Source organism: Coregonus clupeaformis, chromosome 30, assembly GCF_020615455.1.
Source record: "Coregonus clupeaformis isolate EN_2021a chromosome 30, ASM2061545v1, whole genome shotgun sequence".
NCBI classification, from domain to species: domain Eukaryota; kingdom Metazoa; phylum Chordata; class Actinopteri; order Salmoniformes; family Salmonidae; genus Coregonus; species Coregonus clupeaformis.
Window position 1 is genome coordinate 17,584,878 of NC_059221.1, and position 18,953 is coordinate 17,603,830.

Consider the following 18,953-nt stretch of genomic DNA (forward strand, 5'->3'; position numbering starts at 1 on the left):
ATAAGCTACGCACAATGAACACAATTGCATTTTATCTATGGCAATTTGAATGCACAGAGATACCGTGACGAGATCCTGAGGCCCATTGTCGTGCCATTCATCTGCCACCATCACCTCATGTTTCAGCATGATAATGCATGACCCCATGTTGCAAGGATCTGTACACAACTCCTGGAAGCTGAAAATGTCCCAGTTCTTCCATGGCCTGCATACTCACCAGACATGTCACCCATTGAGAATGTTTGGGATGCTCTGGATCGACGTGTATGACAGCGCTCTTTACATGACATAGACTGACCAGGTGAATCCAGGTGAAAGCTATGATCCCTTATTGATGTCACTTGTTAAATCCTCTTCAATCAGTGTAGATGAAGGGGAGGAGACAGGTTAAAGAAGGATTTTTAAAGGGATACTTCACCAGAGTCAGATTAACTCTTGGATACCATTATTATGTCTCTGTGTCCAGTATGAAGGAAGTTAGAGGTAGTTTTGTAAACCAACGCTAACTAGCATTAGCGCAAAGCAGATACGCATAGACCTCCAGTCATTGCGCTAACGCTAGTTAGCTAGCGCTAGTTAGCAACTTCCTTCAAACTGCACGCAGAGACATAAAAATGGTATCCACGAGTTCATCTGACTCTGGGGAAGTACATAGATAAAGGGCTTCATTGTCAAAATCCCGAAGTATCCCTTTAATCCTTGAGACAATTGAGACATGGATTGTGTATGTGTGCCATTCAGAGGGTGAATGGGCAAGACAAAATATTTAAGTGGCTTTGAACAGAGTATGGTAGTAGGTGCCAGGCGCACCGTTTTGAGTGTGTCAAGAACTGCAGTGCTGCTGGGTTTCATACTCAACATTTTCCTGTGTGTTTCAAGAATGGACCATCACCCAAAGGACATCCAGCCAATTTGACACAACTGAGGGAAGCATTGGAGTTAACATGGGCCAGCATCTCTGTTGAACACTTTTGACACCTTGTAGAGTCCATGCCCCGATGAATTGAGGCTGTTCTGAGGGCAAAAGGGGGTGCAACTCAATAAAGGTGTTCCTAATGTTTTGTATACTCAGTTTTGTATACACAGCATAAGGTACATCGTAGGTGAAAAACATGATGTTTGTACATTATAATAGTACGACAATTTAAAGTACAGTATGCTGCCAATCTCCAGCTGGTTAGTGATTTTGTGTAATTAACACATACAGTTTACACCGGTTTCATAATTTACATTGTTTTTTCTAATGAGGGCCACAGAGCCTTGAACAGCATCATCAATCAGGCCTCAAGTATTTATTTTTCAGCCATCTGTTCAATTAGTGTATCCATACCGGTTTTTAATATATGCACATATAGGAATCTGTGTAAACCAGATTTCTAATTCAGATTAATAACTGTCCTCTCATTCTAATCCACAGAGACATTTTCAAAGAGAATCATCGGAGGCCAGAAGGTCCAGCCATACGCTCACAAGTACCAGGCGTAACAGGGACCACTACCGTGGAGCCACACTCATCCGGTCCAAGTAGGTGGTGTCGGCTGCCCACTGCTGGAAACCGTGAGTACTGACTACAATAATGGGAGAGTGATGGATAACAGTGTACAGTACACAATAGAATATATGGGTGGATTCATTTTAGCTCAAACGGGTTTTGGACAATTCTATTGGTCCTAAAGTGAAATGAATGTGTTTTGTTTTTCTATCACTACAGCTGCAGGACTTTCAACAACGACATCATGCTCATCAAGGGAAGATACTTTTCTTAACATTCCACCACCATGAGGTAGAGACGTGCTGTGTTTCAATACCCACACAGGCATACCACTTACAATGAAGCTTGGGCAAGTGGTATGCTAGTGTAAATATCGAAACCTATCGATGGTGTTACTGTGTTTGTACCTTATATTTCAGTTAGTCTACTCACAGCACAACTTCAGATACTGCTGCAGCCTAGACACTAAACCATAACTTCACCCCGCCCCTGTTGATCCCTGCTCTCTGATTGGTCAGCATCTGATTGTGGGCCTCCTGATTGGTCAGTAGCATCTGATTGTGTGCCTTTGCTGTGGTTGTGTGTGTCCTAGCTCAGTGAGCGAGCCCAGCTCAATGCCTACGTTCAGCCTGCCGTACTGCCAGAGGACAACACCCCTGCTCTCCAAGGGTACGCTCATCAACTCATCCTTGAACGCTGGCTATGTCCCTTCCGTCTTCAAGAGAGCGAGAGTTGCACCCCTTCTCAAAAAACCAACACTCGATCCCTCTGATGTCAACAACTACAGACCAGTATCCCTTCTTTCTTTTCTCTCCAAAAGTCTTGAGCGTGCCGTCTTTAGCCAACTCTCTTGCTATCTCTCTCAGAATAACCTTCTTGATCCAAACCAGTCAGGTTTCAAGACTGGTCATTCAACTGAGACTGCTCTTCTCTGTGTCACAGAGGCTCTCCGCACTGCTAAAGCTAACTCTCTCTCCTATGCTCTTGTCCTTCTAGACCTGTCTGCTGCCTTTGATACTGTGAACCATCAGATCCTCCTCTCCACCCTCTCCGAGCTGGGCATCTCCGGCGCGGCTCACTCTTGGATTGCGTCCTACCTGACCGGTCGCTCCTACCAAGTGGCTTGGCGAGATACTGTCTCCGCACCATGTGCTCTCACCACTGGTGTCCCCCAGGGCTCAGTTCTAGGCCCTCTCCTATTCTTGCTATACACCAAGTCACTTGGCTCTGTCATATCCTCGCATGGCCTCTCCTATCATTGCTACGCAGACGACACACAACTAATCTTCTCCTTTCCCCCTTCTGATAACCAGGTGGCGAATCGCATCTCTGCATGTCTGGCAGACATATCAGTGTGGATGACGGATCACCACCTCAAGCTGAACCTTGGCAAGACGGAGCTGCTCTTCCTCCCGGGGAAGGACTGCCCGTTCCATGATCTCGCCATCACGGTTGACAACTCCGTTGTGTCCTCCTCCCAGAGTGCGAAGAGCCTTGGCGTGACCCTGGACAACACCCTGTCGTTCTCCGCTAACATCAAGGCGGTGACCCGATCCTGTAGGTTCATGCTCTACAACATTCGGAGAGTACGACCCTGCCTTACACAGGAAGCGGCACAGGTCCTAATCCAGGCACTTGTCATCTCCCCGTCTGGATTACTGCAACTCGCTGTTGGCTGGGCTCCCTGCCTGTGCCATTAAACCCCTACAACTCATCCAGAATGCCGCAGCCCGTCTGGTGTTCAACCTTCCCAAGTTCTCTCACGTCACCCCGCTCCTCCGCACACTCCACTGGCTTCCAGTTGAAGCTCGCATCTGCTACAAGACCATGGTGCTTGCCTACGGAGCTGTGAGGGGAACGGCACCTCCGTACCTTCAGGCTCTGATCAGTCCCTACACCCAAACGAGGGCATTGCGTTCATCCACCTCTGGCCTGCTGGCCCCCCTACCTCTGCGGAAGCACAGTTCCCGCTCAGCCCAGTCAAACTGTTCGCTGCTCTGGCACCCCAATGATGGAACAAGCTCCCTCACGACGCCAGGACAGCGGAGTCACTCACCACCTTCCGGAGACACTTGAAACCCCACCTCTTTAAGGAATACCTGGGATAGGATAAAGTAATCCTTCTACCCCCCCCTTACCCCACCCCACCCCCCAAACAAAAATAAAAATAAAAATAAAAAAACTTTGTAAAGTGGTTATCCCACTGGCTATAAGGTGAATGCACCAATTTGTAAGTCGCTCTGGATAAGAGCGTCTGCTAAATGACGTAAATGTAAATGTACACCACCTGTACAGTGAGCGGCTGGGGCATCACCTGTTTCTACAGCTACTACCTGTCCCCTGTGCTGCAGATATGCAGACCTTACTGCCACTGCTACTACTATTATTTTTTGAAACGGAGGTATCACCTGTTTCTACAGCTACTACCTGTCCCCTGTGCTGCAGATATGCAGACCTTACTGCCACTGCTACTACTATTATTTTTTTCAAACAAAGTCAACACAGCAGCCATTGCTAGCTAGCCAACACTACCAGCTGGCTGTACTGTAGTAGCTAAATACAATATCTTTGTGCTAGCTAGCCAACGTTTAATCATTGCTGCGTTATGAAAGAACTAGACACGGACACGAATTATCTGTTTAGTGTGTTCACACACTATTGGTAGTTTGTTGTAACCAAGTATTGGTGCTAAACTGTGTGTTATTGGATGCTAGCATGCTAGTTAGCTATGGCGTCATAGTTAGCTAGCTGAATAAAGTAAGTTGAGTCTATTCATTGAAACATTGAACCGCTGTAGTTTACAACAATTCTAATTTCTAAAGTGGAAGTTGGGAGAGTTTTATTCGGGTGGTTCAGTGAAACAATTATAGTTTCTGAGGTGGAAGTTGGGAGAGTTATATTTTTTTGGTGAGGGAGGCCTGCTCTCTCCTTTCCCAGATGTTTAGTTCATTTCATTCCGATCTCCTCTGCATTATTGTAGCCATCTGCTGCAGCCTGTCAACTATGCCTCTGCCTATCCCTGTTCTCTCCTCTCCGCACAGGCTACACAAACGCCTCACACCGCGTGGCTGCTGCCTCTCTAACCTGGTGGTCCCTGCACGCACCACACACCTGGAGTTCCAGGTCTCAGGCAGCCTCTGGAACTGCCGTTCTGCCGCCAACAAGGCTGACTTCATCCCAGCCTATGCTACCCTCCAGTCCCTCGACTTCCTGGCGCTGACGGAAACATGGATTACCACTGAAAACACTGCTACTCCTACTGCTCTCTCCTCGTCTGACCATGTGTTCTCGCATACCCCGAGAGCATCTGGTCAGAGGGGTGGTGGCACAGGAATCCTCATCTCTCCCAAGTGGTCATTCTCAATTTTTCCCCTAACCCATCTGTCTATCTCCTCATTTGAATTCCACGCTGTCACAGTCACTAGCCCATTTAAATTCCACGCTGTCACAGCCACTAGCCCATCTGAAATTAGCCCACCCAACTACCTCATCCCTATATTGTTATTTATTTTGCTCTTTTGCACCCCAGTATCTCTATTTGCACATAATCTCTTGCACATCTAGCATTCCAGTGTTAATACTATTGTAATTATTCTGCACTATAGCCTATTTATTGCCTTACCTCCATAACTTGCTACATTTGCACACACTGTATATATATTTTCTGTTGTATTTCTGACTTTATGTTTTTTACCCCATATGTAACTCTGTGTTGTTTTTATTGCACTACTTTGCTTTATCTTGGCCAGGTCGCAGTTGTAAATGAGAACCTGTTCTCAACTGGCTTACCTGGTTAAATAAAGGTGAAATAAAATAAAAATAAAATAAATTTAAGCTTAATATCCTTGTCATCTATCGCCCTCCAGGTTCCCTTGGAGAGTTCATCAATGAGCTTGACGCCTTGATAAGTTCCTTTCCTGAGGATGGCTCACCCTTCACAGTTTTGGGGGATTTCAACCTCCCTACGTCTACATTTGACTCATTTCTCTCTGCCTCCTTCTTTCCACTCCTCTCCTCTTTTGACCTCACCCTCTCACCGTCCCCCCCTACTCACAAGGCAGGCAATACGCTTGACTTCATCTTTACTAGATGTTGCTCTTCTACTAATCTCACTGCAACTCCCCTCCATGTCTCCGACCACTACTTTGTATCCTTTTCTCTCTCGCTCTCCTCCAACACTACTCACTCTGCCCCTACACAGATGGTAACGCGCCGCCGCAACCTTCGCTCTCTCTCTCCCACTACTCTCTCCTCTTCCATCCTATCATCTCTTCCCTCTGCTCAATCCTTCTCCCTCCAATCTCCTGACTCTGCCTCCTCAACCCTCCTCTCCTCCCTTTCTGCATCCTTTGACTCCCTGTGTCCCCTATCCTCCCGGCCGGCTCGGTCCTCCCCCTCCAGCTCCGTGGCTTGATGACTCATTGCGAGCTCACAGAACAGAGCTCCGGGCAGCGGAGCGGAAATGGAAGAAAACTAAACTCCCTGCCGACCTGGCATCTTTTCACTCCCTCCTCTCTACATTTTCTTCATCTGTTTCTGCTGCTAAGGCCACTTTCTACCACTCTAAATTCCAAGCATCTGCCTCTAACCCTAGGAAGCTCTTTGCCACATTCTCCTCACTGCTGAATCCCCCCTCCTCCCTCTCTGTGGATGACTTCGTCAACCACTTTGAAAAGAAGGTTGACGACATCCGATCCTCGTTTGTTAAGTCTAATGACACTGCTGGTCCTGCTCACACTGCCCTACCCTATGCTTTGACTTCTTTCTCCCCTCTCTCTCCAGATAAAATCTTGCGACTAGTGACTGCAGGCCGCCCAACAACCTGCCCGCTTGACCCCATCCCCTCCTCTCTTCTCCAGACCATCTCCGGTGACCTTCTCCCCTACCTCACCTCGCTGATCAACTCATCCTTGACTGCTGGCCATGTCCCTTCCGTCTTCAAGAGAGCGAGAGTTGCACCCCTTCTCAAAAAACCAACACTCGATCCCACTGATGTCAACAACTACAGACCAGTATCCCTTCTTTCTTTTCTTTCCAAAACTATTGAGCGTGCCGTCTTTAGCCAACTCTCTTGCTATCTCTCTCAGAATGACCTTCTTGATCCAAACCAGTCAGGTTTCAGGACTGGTCATTCAACTGAGACTGCTCTTCTCTGTGTCACGGAGGCTCTCCGCACTGCTAAAGCTAACTCTCTCTCCTCTGCTCTTGTCCTTCTAGACCTGTCTGCTGCCTTTGATACTGTGAACCATCAGATCCTCCTCTCCACCCTCTCCGAGCTGGGCATCTCCGGCGCGGCTCACTCCTGGATTGCGTCCTACCTGACCGGTCGCTCCTACCAAGTGGCGTGGCGAGAAGCTGTCTCCGCACCACGTGCTCTCACCACTGGTGTCCCCCAGGGCTCAGTTCTAGGCCCTCTCCTTTTCTCCCTATACACCAAGTCACTTGGCTCTGTCATATCCTCACATGGCCTCTCCTATCATTGCTACGCTGACGATACACAACTAATCTTCTCCTTTCCCCCTTCTGATAACCAGGTGGCGAATCGCATCTCTGCATGTCTGGCCGACATATCAGTATGGATGACGGATCACCACCTCAAGCTGAACCCTGGCAAGACGGAGCTGCTCTTCCTCCCGGGGAAGGACTGCCCGTTCCATGATCTCGCCATCATGGTTGACAACTCCGTTGTGTCCTCCTCCCAGAGTGCGAAGAGCCTTGGCGTGACCCTGGACAACACCCTGTCGTTCTCCGCTAACATCAAGGCGGTGACCCGATCCTGTAGGTTCATGCTCTACAACATTCGGAGAGTACGACCCTGCCTTACACAGGAAGCGGCACAGGTCCTAATCCAGGCACTTGTCATCTCCCGTCTGGATTACTGCAACTCGCTGTTGGCTGGGCTCCCTGCCTGTGCCATTAAACCCCTACAACTCATCCAGAATGCCGCAGCCCGTCTGGTGTTCAACCTTCCCAAGTTCTCTCACGTCACCCCCCTCCTCCGCACACTCCACTGGCTTCCAGTTGAAGCTCGCATCCGTTACAAGACCATGGTGCTTGCCTATGGAGCAGTGAGGGGAACGGCACCTCCGTACCTTCAGGCTCTGATCAGTCCCTACACCCAAACGAGGGCATTGCGTTCATCCACCTCTGGCCTGCTGGCTCCCTTCCTCTGCGGAAGCATAGTTCCCGCTCAGCCCAGTCAAAACTGTTCGCTGCTCTGGCACCCCAATGGTGGAACAAGCTCCCTCACGACGCCAGGACAGCGGAGTCACTCACCACCTTCCGGAGACATTTGAAACCCCACCTCTTTAAGGAATACCTGGGATAGGATGAAGTAATCCTTCTACCCCCCCCCCAAAAAAAAATAAAAATAAAAAAACAAACTTTGTAAAGTGGTTATCCCACTGGCTATAAGGTGAATGCACCAATTTGTAAGTCGCTCTAGATAAGAGCGTCTGCTAAATGACGTAAATGTAAATGTACACCACCTGTACAGTGAGCGGCTGGGGCATCACCTGTTTCTACAGCTACTACCTGTCCCCTGTGCTGCAGATATGCAGACCTTACTGCCACTGCTACTACTATTATTACCACTACTACCACTACCACTACCACTACCACTACCACTACTACTACTACTACTACTACTACTACTACTACTGGAGGATCACAGACAACATGATGTGTGCTGGGACTCGCTTTGGTGACATGTCAGGTAAAGCCTCCTGTCAGGTAAAGCCTAATCTCGGCACCCAGAACCAAATCTTTAACATTTGTCACAAGAGCCTAGGTATAGACTGGTGTGAATAATAGGGTGTGGCCCTTAAAAACTGGGCCAGAGCCAATGGGGATATTTACAGTTTGGATTAGGGAAATGTTTGTGTTCAGATAGGGGACATCAGCTACTGGTCCCCAGATCATAGGACATGTGGTAACTTAACATCAAATTGGCCAGATAAGAGAGGTGTGTTCACACTTTGTAATAATAATAATATTAATTTACTAAATTTAATTTATTAAATGTATTCATAATAGACATCTCAAAGCGCTTCATAAGCAAAAAAGAAAGAAAGAAACAAGCAATATACTGTATCATGGCCCCGTGTAGCTCAGTTGGTAGAGCATGGCGTTTGCAACGCCAGGGTTGTGGGTTCGATTCCCACGGGGGGCCAGTATGAAAAATGTATGCACTCACTAACTGTAAGTCGCTCTGGATAAGAGCGTCTGCTAAATGACTAAAATGTCAAACCAATAGAGGCCAAGTCAGTTCATGGCTCGAGTTTGAGGGGAGGGAGCTGGTCAGAAGTTACAAAGAGTTACTTTGTAGCCCTAACAAAAGGACCAGAGCTTTTGTTCATTATTGTGTCTTTTGTGTTATTGTTCTACAGGGCGACTCGGGCGGACCCCTTATCTGCAATGGAAACTTGGAAGGCATCGTCTCATAGGGAATCAGCCGTAGGGAATCAGCCGTAGAGAATCAGCCGTAGGGAATCAGCCGTAGGGAATCAGCCGTAGGGAATCAGCCATGCCAACCCTTACTCCCAGAAGTCTACACTAAAGTGAGAAACGATGTCAGATGGATCGACTGGATCCTCAACAATGACAACCCCACCAACTGAATCAAGACAAATGTCCCAGAAAGGTAGCTCAAACAGGGGAGAGAAGGGTTCCTAAATTAATTATATTGCACCCCTGCTTATCACAGTTTGAAACCATATGAACAAGAGCAGTGGCTGTGGCTCTGAGCAAAGTCATGTCTTTAGAGAGTTGGGCCATTGAGGTTTCTGCATTATGTGCATTTACATGACACTACAACATTCTATGGCAGCCATGTTAGCACCCCATTAATATTACATGGGGAATATTGAAATATTGCTGTGTAAATGAATGTCTAAAAGTTGGTCCAACTCTCTAAATACATGGCTCTGGCTCTGAGTGGAGGGCAAACACAGAAGCAATAGTATGGGATAGCACAAAGATGCCATGTAATTCTGTGTGGAACAGCCACATGCCAAATCACAACTCCCTCAATTTCTCATTAACATCTCATTAACAGCTTTGGACACTGAATAAATGAGGTCTTTACAGATATCGCTTGTAAACATTGTCACAAGCTCAGTCAGAAGTTGTTGTGAAGTATGTGAGACCTTTGTTGTAAGAATCGTATGATCATTAACCTGATATTAAACCTACATACTGTACATGATTGACAATTCTGCTTTGTTATTGTGTTGTGAAGAGAGAAAAATGCTGTATAAATCCAATCTATTAATGTATTTTTTTATTATCATTCATTTATTTATCACAATCATCCGACAAACACTCTATAACAATAAAGCTGATTTATTTTGTATTAGGTCTTTCTGTGTATTTTTTGTTACCCTCACTGCACATACATCTATCAATCAATTATAATGTATTAGTTATAAAGGTTTGGTACTTAAAAGTCTGCAAGTATAATGCACTGTAAGACTCATCAATAGCATTTATATCATGTAATTAACCCCTGTTTAATAATAATAATAATATAATATATGCCATTTAGCAGACACTTTTATCCAAAGCGACTTTAAGATGAAAGTAATTTGCCAGAGTAAGGAAATGTTTAGGGTTGGGGTCAATTCCATTTGAATTCAGTAAATTCAGGAAGTTGGAATACCCTATAAGGTAATGATCTCTTTAAAAGTCATTACACACGCTAGGCTTCCCCTAAAGAGCCAGGCCAGTGCCCCTCCCACCCACCAAGACCACGTGTGGGGAGGGGGGGGAGGGGGCGGGGGTTCAGTCACCAAACACACAGCACCACTTGTGGCTCTTAAAAACCTGCTTTCTATCTACAGCTGTCAATCCATCCACTCTCTATTTCTACCTCTTATATCTCTCTCAACACACACTCTCACACGGACACAGATACGACACAGACACTGACAAAGAAAGTATTGTTATGACAGACCTCAGGATCGGTGAGCTCAGGGTCGACGGAGCAGACACAGAAGCCAGGAATCACTTGAGTGAAGAAGAGGACGAGGATTGGATTAAACTTCTTATCCACCAGTCCCAGGGGGCCAAAGAGTTTGCCTACTGTCCCTACAGCATGTTCCGGGTGGGGGCAGCCCTGTTGGCACATGATGGAACCATTTTTACAGGTGAGGGGCTTACAAATAATATAATAATAAAAACATGGGTTGGGGGCTGATAAAATGGTTCCATTGATTTATTTGGTATGTTGCGTATTGCTTTAACTCTTCAGATTGCTTGAATAAAGCCCTACAGCGCAGTCATGACTGCTCATAACATTGTTATGAACAATTAATTAGAATAGGTGTATTCTGTTTAGGAATGGAATTACTAAAAGGAGAATAATAAGTTATAATGTTTTTTGTTGTCAGAGTGGCTGGTCTGGCCACCATCAGTGGATACAAACAGCATTTTCCTGATTGAATATTGGTAAAAATATGCTTGCTGTCAAACACACCTGTGCCTGCTGAACTACTGCACAGACAGAATACTTTTTTATGTTTTTAATATGTTCCAAGAAAAAGTATTAGGTGTTAGATTAAGTTCTCACAACGTTGACTACAGTGCAGGTCGGTCAGTGGTGCCAATGTTTTCATTTCACTGTGCACTTAGTAATTATTAGTATCAATATTATGACATTGGTTATTAAGACCAAGGCAATGTTACATTTGTTGCATTCATTGGCACTGCAATGTGAAGTGATTGCATTGCAAGTCCCCAGTAAAGTAAAGGCATGGTAAATCAAACTTCTTGTCCACTGTGGACACAGCCTTTATTTTCTTTATTTAAAAGTAAGAATCCCACCTCATGTATATTTTGCACTGAATGCTTTCTACAGAACTAACTCTTCTATTCTATTCTAATCCCCAAGCACTGGAGGCTTGCTTTTTCTTTTTCTTTCTTTTTAAACTTGTTTTAATACAATTTTTCTCCTGTTTTGCTTTGAATTATATAACATTGGTCTGGTCAAGACGTACATATTTTATAGTTTTCCTTTTTCATTTGTAAAATATTTTTGACACATTAGCATTTAGATTGTTTATGGTTAATCCTGCCAGAGAGGGTTGGAGGTTGGAGGGTGGGGCAGGTGAGGCAGGTAGCCTAGCGGATAACAGCGTTGGGCCAGTAACCGAAAGGTTGAAAGGTGAAAAATCTGTCGATGTGCCCTTGAGCAAGGCACTCAACCCTAACTGCTCCTATAAGTCGCTATTTGCTGGATAAGAGTGTCTGCTAAATGACTAAAATATTAATGTAAAAAAAAAAAATCTGCCAGTCCAGAGATTTACAAATAGATGTATCTACATTCCTGTTTAGTGCAGGTAATACAGTATGAACGTCAATAACAATATATGACAGTCAGACTGCCCTTAGCAGCATCAAATTGAACCCTCTGAGTGTTATCTGAATCAAGAATGATCATTGAGATTCATTAAAATACTTTTATAGCGTTAAGGATGAAGACGTGTTCTGTATTTGATTTGATACCATTCCAGAGATTCCAGGAGCACTTACGAATGCAGAAAACATTAACTAAAGTATCCTCCTTTTTTTCTAAACAGGATGCAATGTAGAAAATGCAAGCTACAACCTTGGTCTCTGTGCAGAGAGAACAGCTATTGCAAAAGCTGTTTCCGAGGGATACAGAAGTTTTAAGGCTATTGCCATTGCCAGGTGCAGTATTCCTGAACTTTGCCTTGTTTCCGAGTTATTGATTCAGTTATATTTTGTCCTGTTGAGTTCATCAGACTACATTACACTTTTATATGAAATTGTTGGAGTTCACTGGGTTTTGCTGCCCCTCAGAGTGTGTAGATGGTTAAAACATTCTACTCCTATCAAATTATCTTCCTGAAGGGTTTAAATACTACTACACTGTATACAATTATTGTCAACATAAATATATTGGTTAACACACAGTACTGAAAAACACCATTGGGGGTAATGTTGTTAATGATATGATTGATTTTGTAGTGACCTGGAAGACCAGTTCATCTCACCATGTGGAGGTTGCAGACAGTTCATGCGAGAGGTAAGTCAATTATTCATGCAACTTAGATCTGTGAATGATTGCATGGTAAAAATCATTTGAATTCCATAACTTTTTGACAGCACCCCCTTTTGATTTGAACAAAACATTCCATAGATATTTGCTAATTGTAGAAGTTCTCAGAAAGTGACTTTCTGGACCTGAATGCCAAAACATTGAAGAGATGAAGTAGCTCAAAGTTCACCTAATTTGCATACCCCACCATGAGCCATCCATGTCTTCATCATCACTGGAAAAGATAAACGGTTGAGATTGATATCATTTAAAAGCTTACAAACAGAGTTATAAAACTATTTGATCATTTCGTTTTTTTAAACACTTTTATATATATACAGTGAGGGAAAAAAGTATTTGATCCCCTGCTGATGTTGTATGTTTGAACACTGACAAAGACATGATCAGTCTATCATTTTAATGGTATGTTTATTTGAACAGTGAGAGACAGAATAACAACATAAAAATCCAGAAAAACGCATGTCAAAAATGTTATAAATTGATTTGCATTTTAATGAGGGAAATAAGTATTTGACCCCTCTGCAAAACATGACTTAGTACTTGCTGGCAAAACCCTTGTTGGCAATCACAGAAGTCAGACATTTCTTGTAGTTGGCCACCAGGTTTGTACACATCTCAGGAGGGATTTTCTTCCACTTCTCTTTGCAGATCTTCTCCAAGTCATTAAGGTTTCGAGGCTGACATATGGCAACTCGAACCTTCAGCTCCCTCCACAGATTTTCTATGGGATTAAGGTCTGGAGACTGGCTAGGCCACTCCAGGACCTTAATGTGCTTCTTCTTGAGCCACTCCTTTGTTGCCTTGGCCGTGTGTTTTGGGTCATTGTCATGCTGGAATACCCATCCACGATCCATTTTCAATGCCCTGGCTGAGGGAAGGAGGTTCTCACCCATGATTTGACGGTACATGGACCCGTCCATCGTCCCTTTGATGCGGTGAAGTTGTCCTGTCCCCTTAGCAGAAAAACACCCCCAAAGCATAATGTTTCCACCTCCATGTTTGACGGTGGGGATGGTGTTCTTGGGGTCATAGGCAGCATTCCTCCTCCTCCAAACACGTCAAGTTGAGTTGATGCCAAAGAGCTAGATTTTGGTCTCATCTGACCACAACACTTTCACCCAGTTCTCCTCTGAATCATTCAGATGTTCACTGGCAAAATTCAGACGGCCCTGTATATGTGGTTTCTTGAGCAGGGGTACCTTGCGGGCGCTGCAGGATTCCAGTCCTTCACGGCGTAGTGTGTTACCAATAGTTTTCTTGGTGACTATGGTCCCAGCTGCTTTGAGATCATTGACAAGATCCTCCCGTGTAGTTCTGGGCTGATTCCTCACCGTTCTCATGATCATTGCAACTCCACGAGGTGAGATCTTGCATGGAGCCCCAGGCCGAGGGAGATTGACAGTTATTTTGTGTTTCTTCCATTTGCGAATAATCGCACCAACTGTTGTCACCTTCTCCTTCTACTTTTTTCCCTCACTGTATATATACAGTACCAGTCAAAGGTTTGGACACACCTACTCATTCAAGGGTTTTTCTTTATTTTTACTATTTTCTACATTGTAGAATAATAGTGAAGACATCAAAACTATGAAATAACACCTATGGAATCATGTAGTAAGCAAAAAAGTGTTAAACACATCAAAATATATTTGAGATTTGAGATTCTTCAAATAGCCACCCTTTGCCTTGATGACACCTTTGCACACTCTTGGCATTCTCTCAACCAGCTTCACCTAGAATGCTTTTCCAACAGTCTTGAAGGAGTTCCCACATATGCTGAGCATTGTTGGCTGCTTTTCCTTCACTCTGCGATCCGACTCATCCCAAACCATCTCAATTGGGTTGAGGTAGGGGTATTGTGGAGGCCAGGTCATCTGATGCAGCACTCCATCACTCTCCTTTTTGGTAAAATAGCCCTTACACAGCCTGGAGGTATGTTGGGTCATTGTCCTGTTGAAAAACAAATGATAGTCCCACTAAGCCCAAACCAGATGGGATGGCGTATCGCTGCAGAATGCTGTGGTAGCCATGCTGGTTAAGTGTACCTTGAATTCTAAATAAATCACAGACAGTGTCACCAGCAAAGCACCCCCACACCATAACACCTCCTCCTGCATGCTTTATGGTGGGAAATACACATGCAGAGATCATTCATTCACCCACAACGCCTCACAAAGACACGGTGGCTGGAACCAAAAATCAAAAATTTGGACTCCAGACCAAAGGACACATTTCCATAGTCTAATGTCCATTGCTCGTGTTTCTTGGCCCAAGCAAGTCTCTTCTTATTATTGGTGTCCTTTAGTAGTGGTTTCTTTGCAGCAATTCGACCATGACGGCCAGTTGATGTTGAAATGTGTCTGTTACTTCAACTCTGTGAAGCATTTATTTGGGCTGCAATTTCTGAGGCTGGTAACTCTAATGAACTTATCCTCTGCAGCAGAGGTAACTCTGGGTCTTCCATTCCTGTGGCGGTCCTCATGAGAGCCAGTTTCATCATAGCGCTTGATGGTTTTTGCGACTGCACTTGAAGAAACTTTTAAAGTTCTTGACATGTTCCGTTTTGACTGACCTTCATGTCTTAAAGTAATGATGGACTGTCGTTTCTCTTTGCTTATTTGAGCTGTTCTTGTCATAACATGGACTTGGTCTTTTACCAAATAGGGCTATCTTCTGTATACACCCCCACCTTGTCACAACACAACTGATTGGCTCAAACGCATTAAGAAGGAAAGAAATTCCACAAATTAACTTTTAAGAAGGCACACCTGTTAATTGAAATGCATTCCAGGTGACTACCTCATGAAGCTAGTTGAGAGAATGCCAAGAGTGTGCAAAGCTGTCATCAAGGCAAAGGTTGGCTATTTGAAGAATCTCAAATACAAAATATATTTTGATTTCTTTAACACTTTTTTGGTTACTACATGATTCAATATGTGTTATTTCATGTCTTCACTATTATTCAACAATGTAGAAAATAGTAAAAATTAAGAAAAACCCTTGAATGAGTAGGTGTGTCCAAATTTTTCACTGGTACTGTATATTAAACGTTTTTTAAACTAAATTATAAAATAGTTCATATTGTGATACTAAACGTAAATTAACTAAAAACGCGATAACTCAAATTTTTTTCATATTCGCATGTTTTTTACACAAAGATGGTTGGACGTCCACACATCAGAGAATGTTGACCTGAATGGGAATATCTGTTGCTTTAAATTATACTGTCAATCCTCCATAGGAAACCTATGGAAACCATGAGTGGCGCAGTGGTCTAAGGCACTGCATCGCAGTGCTAACTGTGCCACTAGAGATCCTGGTTCGAATCCAGGCTCTGTCGCAGCCGGCCGTGACCGGGAGACTCATGGGCGGCGCACAATTCGTCCAGGGTAGGGGAGGGAATGGCCGGCAGGGATGTAGCTCAGTTGATAGAGCATGGCGTTTGCAACGCCAGGGTTGTGGGTTCGATTCCCACAGGGGGGCATTATAAAAAAATATGTATTCACTAACTGTAAGTCGCTCTGGATAAGAGCGTCTGCTAAATGACTAAAAATGTAAATGTAAAAATATACAGTGGGGGAAAAAAGTATTTAGTCAGCCACCAATTGTGCAAGTTCTCCCACTTAAAAAGATGAGAGAGGCCTGTAATTTTCATCATAGGTACACGTCAACTATGACAGACAAATTGAGGAAAAAAAATCCTGAAAATCACATTGTAGGATATTTTATGAATTTATTTGCAAATTATGGTGGAAAATAAGTATTTGGTCACCTACAAACAAGCAAGATTTCTGGCTCTCACAGACCTGTAACAACTTCTTTAAGAGGCTCCTCTGTCCTCCACTCGTTACCTGTATTAATGGCACCTGTTTGAACTTGTTATCAGTATAAAAGACACCTGTCCACAACCTCAAACAGTCACACTCCAAACTTCACTATGGCCAAGACCAAAGAGCTGTCAAAGGACACCAGAAACAAAATTGTAGACCTGCACCAGGCTGGGAAGACTGAATCTGCAATAGGTAAGCAGCTTGGTTTGAAGAAATCAACTGTGGGAGCAATTATTAGGAAATGGAAGACATACAAGACCACTGATAATCTCCCTCGATCTGGTGCTCCACGCAAGAGCTCACCCCGTGGGGTCAAAATGATCACAAGAACGGTGAGCAAAAATCCCAGAACCACACGGGGGGACCTAGTGAATGACCTGCAGAGAGCTGGGACCAAAGTAACAAAGCCTACCATCAGTAACACACTACGCCGCCAGGGACTCAAATCCTGCAGTGCCAGATGTGTCCCCCTGCTTAAGCCAGTACATGTCCAGGCCCGTCTGAAGTTTGCTAGAGTGCATTTGGATGATCCAGAAGAGGATTGGGAGAATGTCATATGGTCAGATGAAACCAAAATATAACTTTTTGGTAAAAACTCAACTCGTCGTGTTTGGAGGGCAAAGAATGCTGAGTTGGATCCAAAGAACACCATACCTACTGTGAAGCATGGGGGTGGAAACATCATGCTTTGGGGCTGTTTTTATGCAAAGGGACCAGGACGACTGATCCGTGTAAAGGAAAGAATGAATGGGGCCATGTATCGTGAGATTTTGAGTGAAAACCTCCTTCCATCAGCAAGGGCATTGAAGATGAAACGTGGCTGGGTCTTTCAGCATGACAATGATCCCAAACACACCGCCCGGGCAACGAAGGAGTGGCTTCGTAAGAAGCATTTCAAGGTCCTGGAGTGGCCTAGCCAGTCTCCAGATCTCAACCCCATAGAAAATCTTTGGAGGGAGTTGAAAGTCCGTGTTGCCCAGCGACAGCCCCAAAACATCACTGCTCTAGAGGAGATCTGCATGGAGGAATGGGCCAAAATACCAGCAACAGTGTGTGAAAACATTATGAAGACTTACAGAAAACGTTTGACCTGTGTCATTGCCAACAAAGGGTATATAACAAAGTATTGAGAAACTTTTGTTATTGACCAAATACTTATTTTCCACCATAAATTGCAAATAAATTCATAAAAAATCCTACAATGTGATTTTCTGGATTTATTTTCCTCATTTTGTCTGTCATAGTTGACGTGTACCTATGATGAAAATTACAGGCCTCTCTCATCTTTTTAAGTGAGAGAACTTGCACAATTGGTGGCTGACTAAATACTTTTTTCCCCCACTGTAGATAATGGAATTGACATGACCATTTTTATGTTGACATTCGATGGTGGGTGGACCGGCAGCCATCTTTGTGGTAGTAATTAGAAGTTAAAATGTCTATTCAATATAAATGTCAATGGTGTACCAGCTAAATTGCAGTGGTCTGAAGGGATAGGTCAATTCTATTAATGATATTGCTATGATTGAAATGAGCTTACGCGTTTTTAGATAATTGACGTTAAAGGTTAAAAAATGTCATACTTTTTCTGTTAAAACATTTTTTTCAAGAAATTAGAAAATAGTTTGACAACGCTATTTGTAAGCTTTTAAATTATATCAAACTCAACCATTTATATTTTCCAGTAATGAAGACATGGTTGTCTCATGGTATGGTGGGGTATGCAAAATGGGTCAACTTTGAGCACCTCTAATGTTTTGGCACTCAGGTCCAAAAAGTCACTTTCTGACCACTTCTTCCATGAGGAAACATGTATGGAAAGTTTTGTTTAAATCAAAAGGGGTGCTGTCAAAAAGTGATTGAATTCAAATGGATTTACTCTGCATTGATAATGGAACCAAGGTCTAATCCAGGAAACCTAAATCTACGGTGGTTTTAAAATTAATGGAACATCACAAAGCCATCCAACTATAATGGAACAACCTCAAGTAATCCAACTAACTTTTCCCTTGTAGTTTGGTGATCAGTGGTCCGTGTACCTATCCAAGCCTGATGGGTCTTATGTGGAAATGACTGTAGAAGACCTGCTTCCTGTGTCATTTGGGCCTGAAGACCTGAAGAAAAAGAGAATGTTCACCACACAGAATGGGTCATAATAGTATTCACAAGACAAGAGGAAAAACAAGAATCATTCATAACAGCATTACAAGTCCATGAAATGTCAATAACCCCTAACCACATACATGAAGAATGTTAGATTTCCAATAGGACTACTATACAATTTATTAGTTGAATAATGCCAGTGGATATTGATTTGCGCCTCAGAAATTAGTAAAACGTCTCAATGTGTTTTCTAACAAGTGTTTGAACAGTAGATTACATCAAATATTATTTTGCTACACAGCTCACATTCACATTATGTGTATGATTGGAAGTGTTTGAAGTATCAATGTTAAAAAATACTTTATGTATTACTCAAGAATATTAAAGTGCTTTAGGACAATTGTGTAAAGTTTTGATAGTTTTTAGGCCTATTTGCATAATTTGCTGA

The 18,953-nt window shown here is 43.7% G+C and overlaps 1 protein-coding gene across 1 annotated transcript; it reads left to right on the forward strand.

The window, feature by feature from the left end:
- Positions 1 to 10,273: 10,273 nt before the first annotated feature.
- Positions 10,274 to 18,905, forward strand: LOC121545753 (cytidine deaminase). Its single transcript, XM_041856548.1, has 4 exons — positions 10,274 to 10,638; positions 12,070 to 12,181; positions 12,482 to 12,539; positions 18,418 to 18,905. Exons 1-4 carry the CDS (start codon positions 10,437 to 10,439, stop codon positions 18,556 to 18,558), a joined length of 513 nt encoding a protein of 170 aa, XP_041712482.1. The 5' UTR covers positions 10,274 to 10,436; the 3' UTR covers positions 18,559 to 18,905.
- Positions 18,906 to 18,953: the final 48 nt, after the last annotated feature.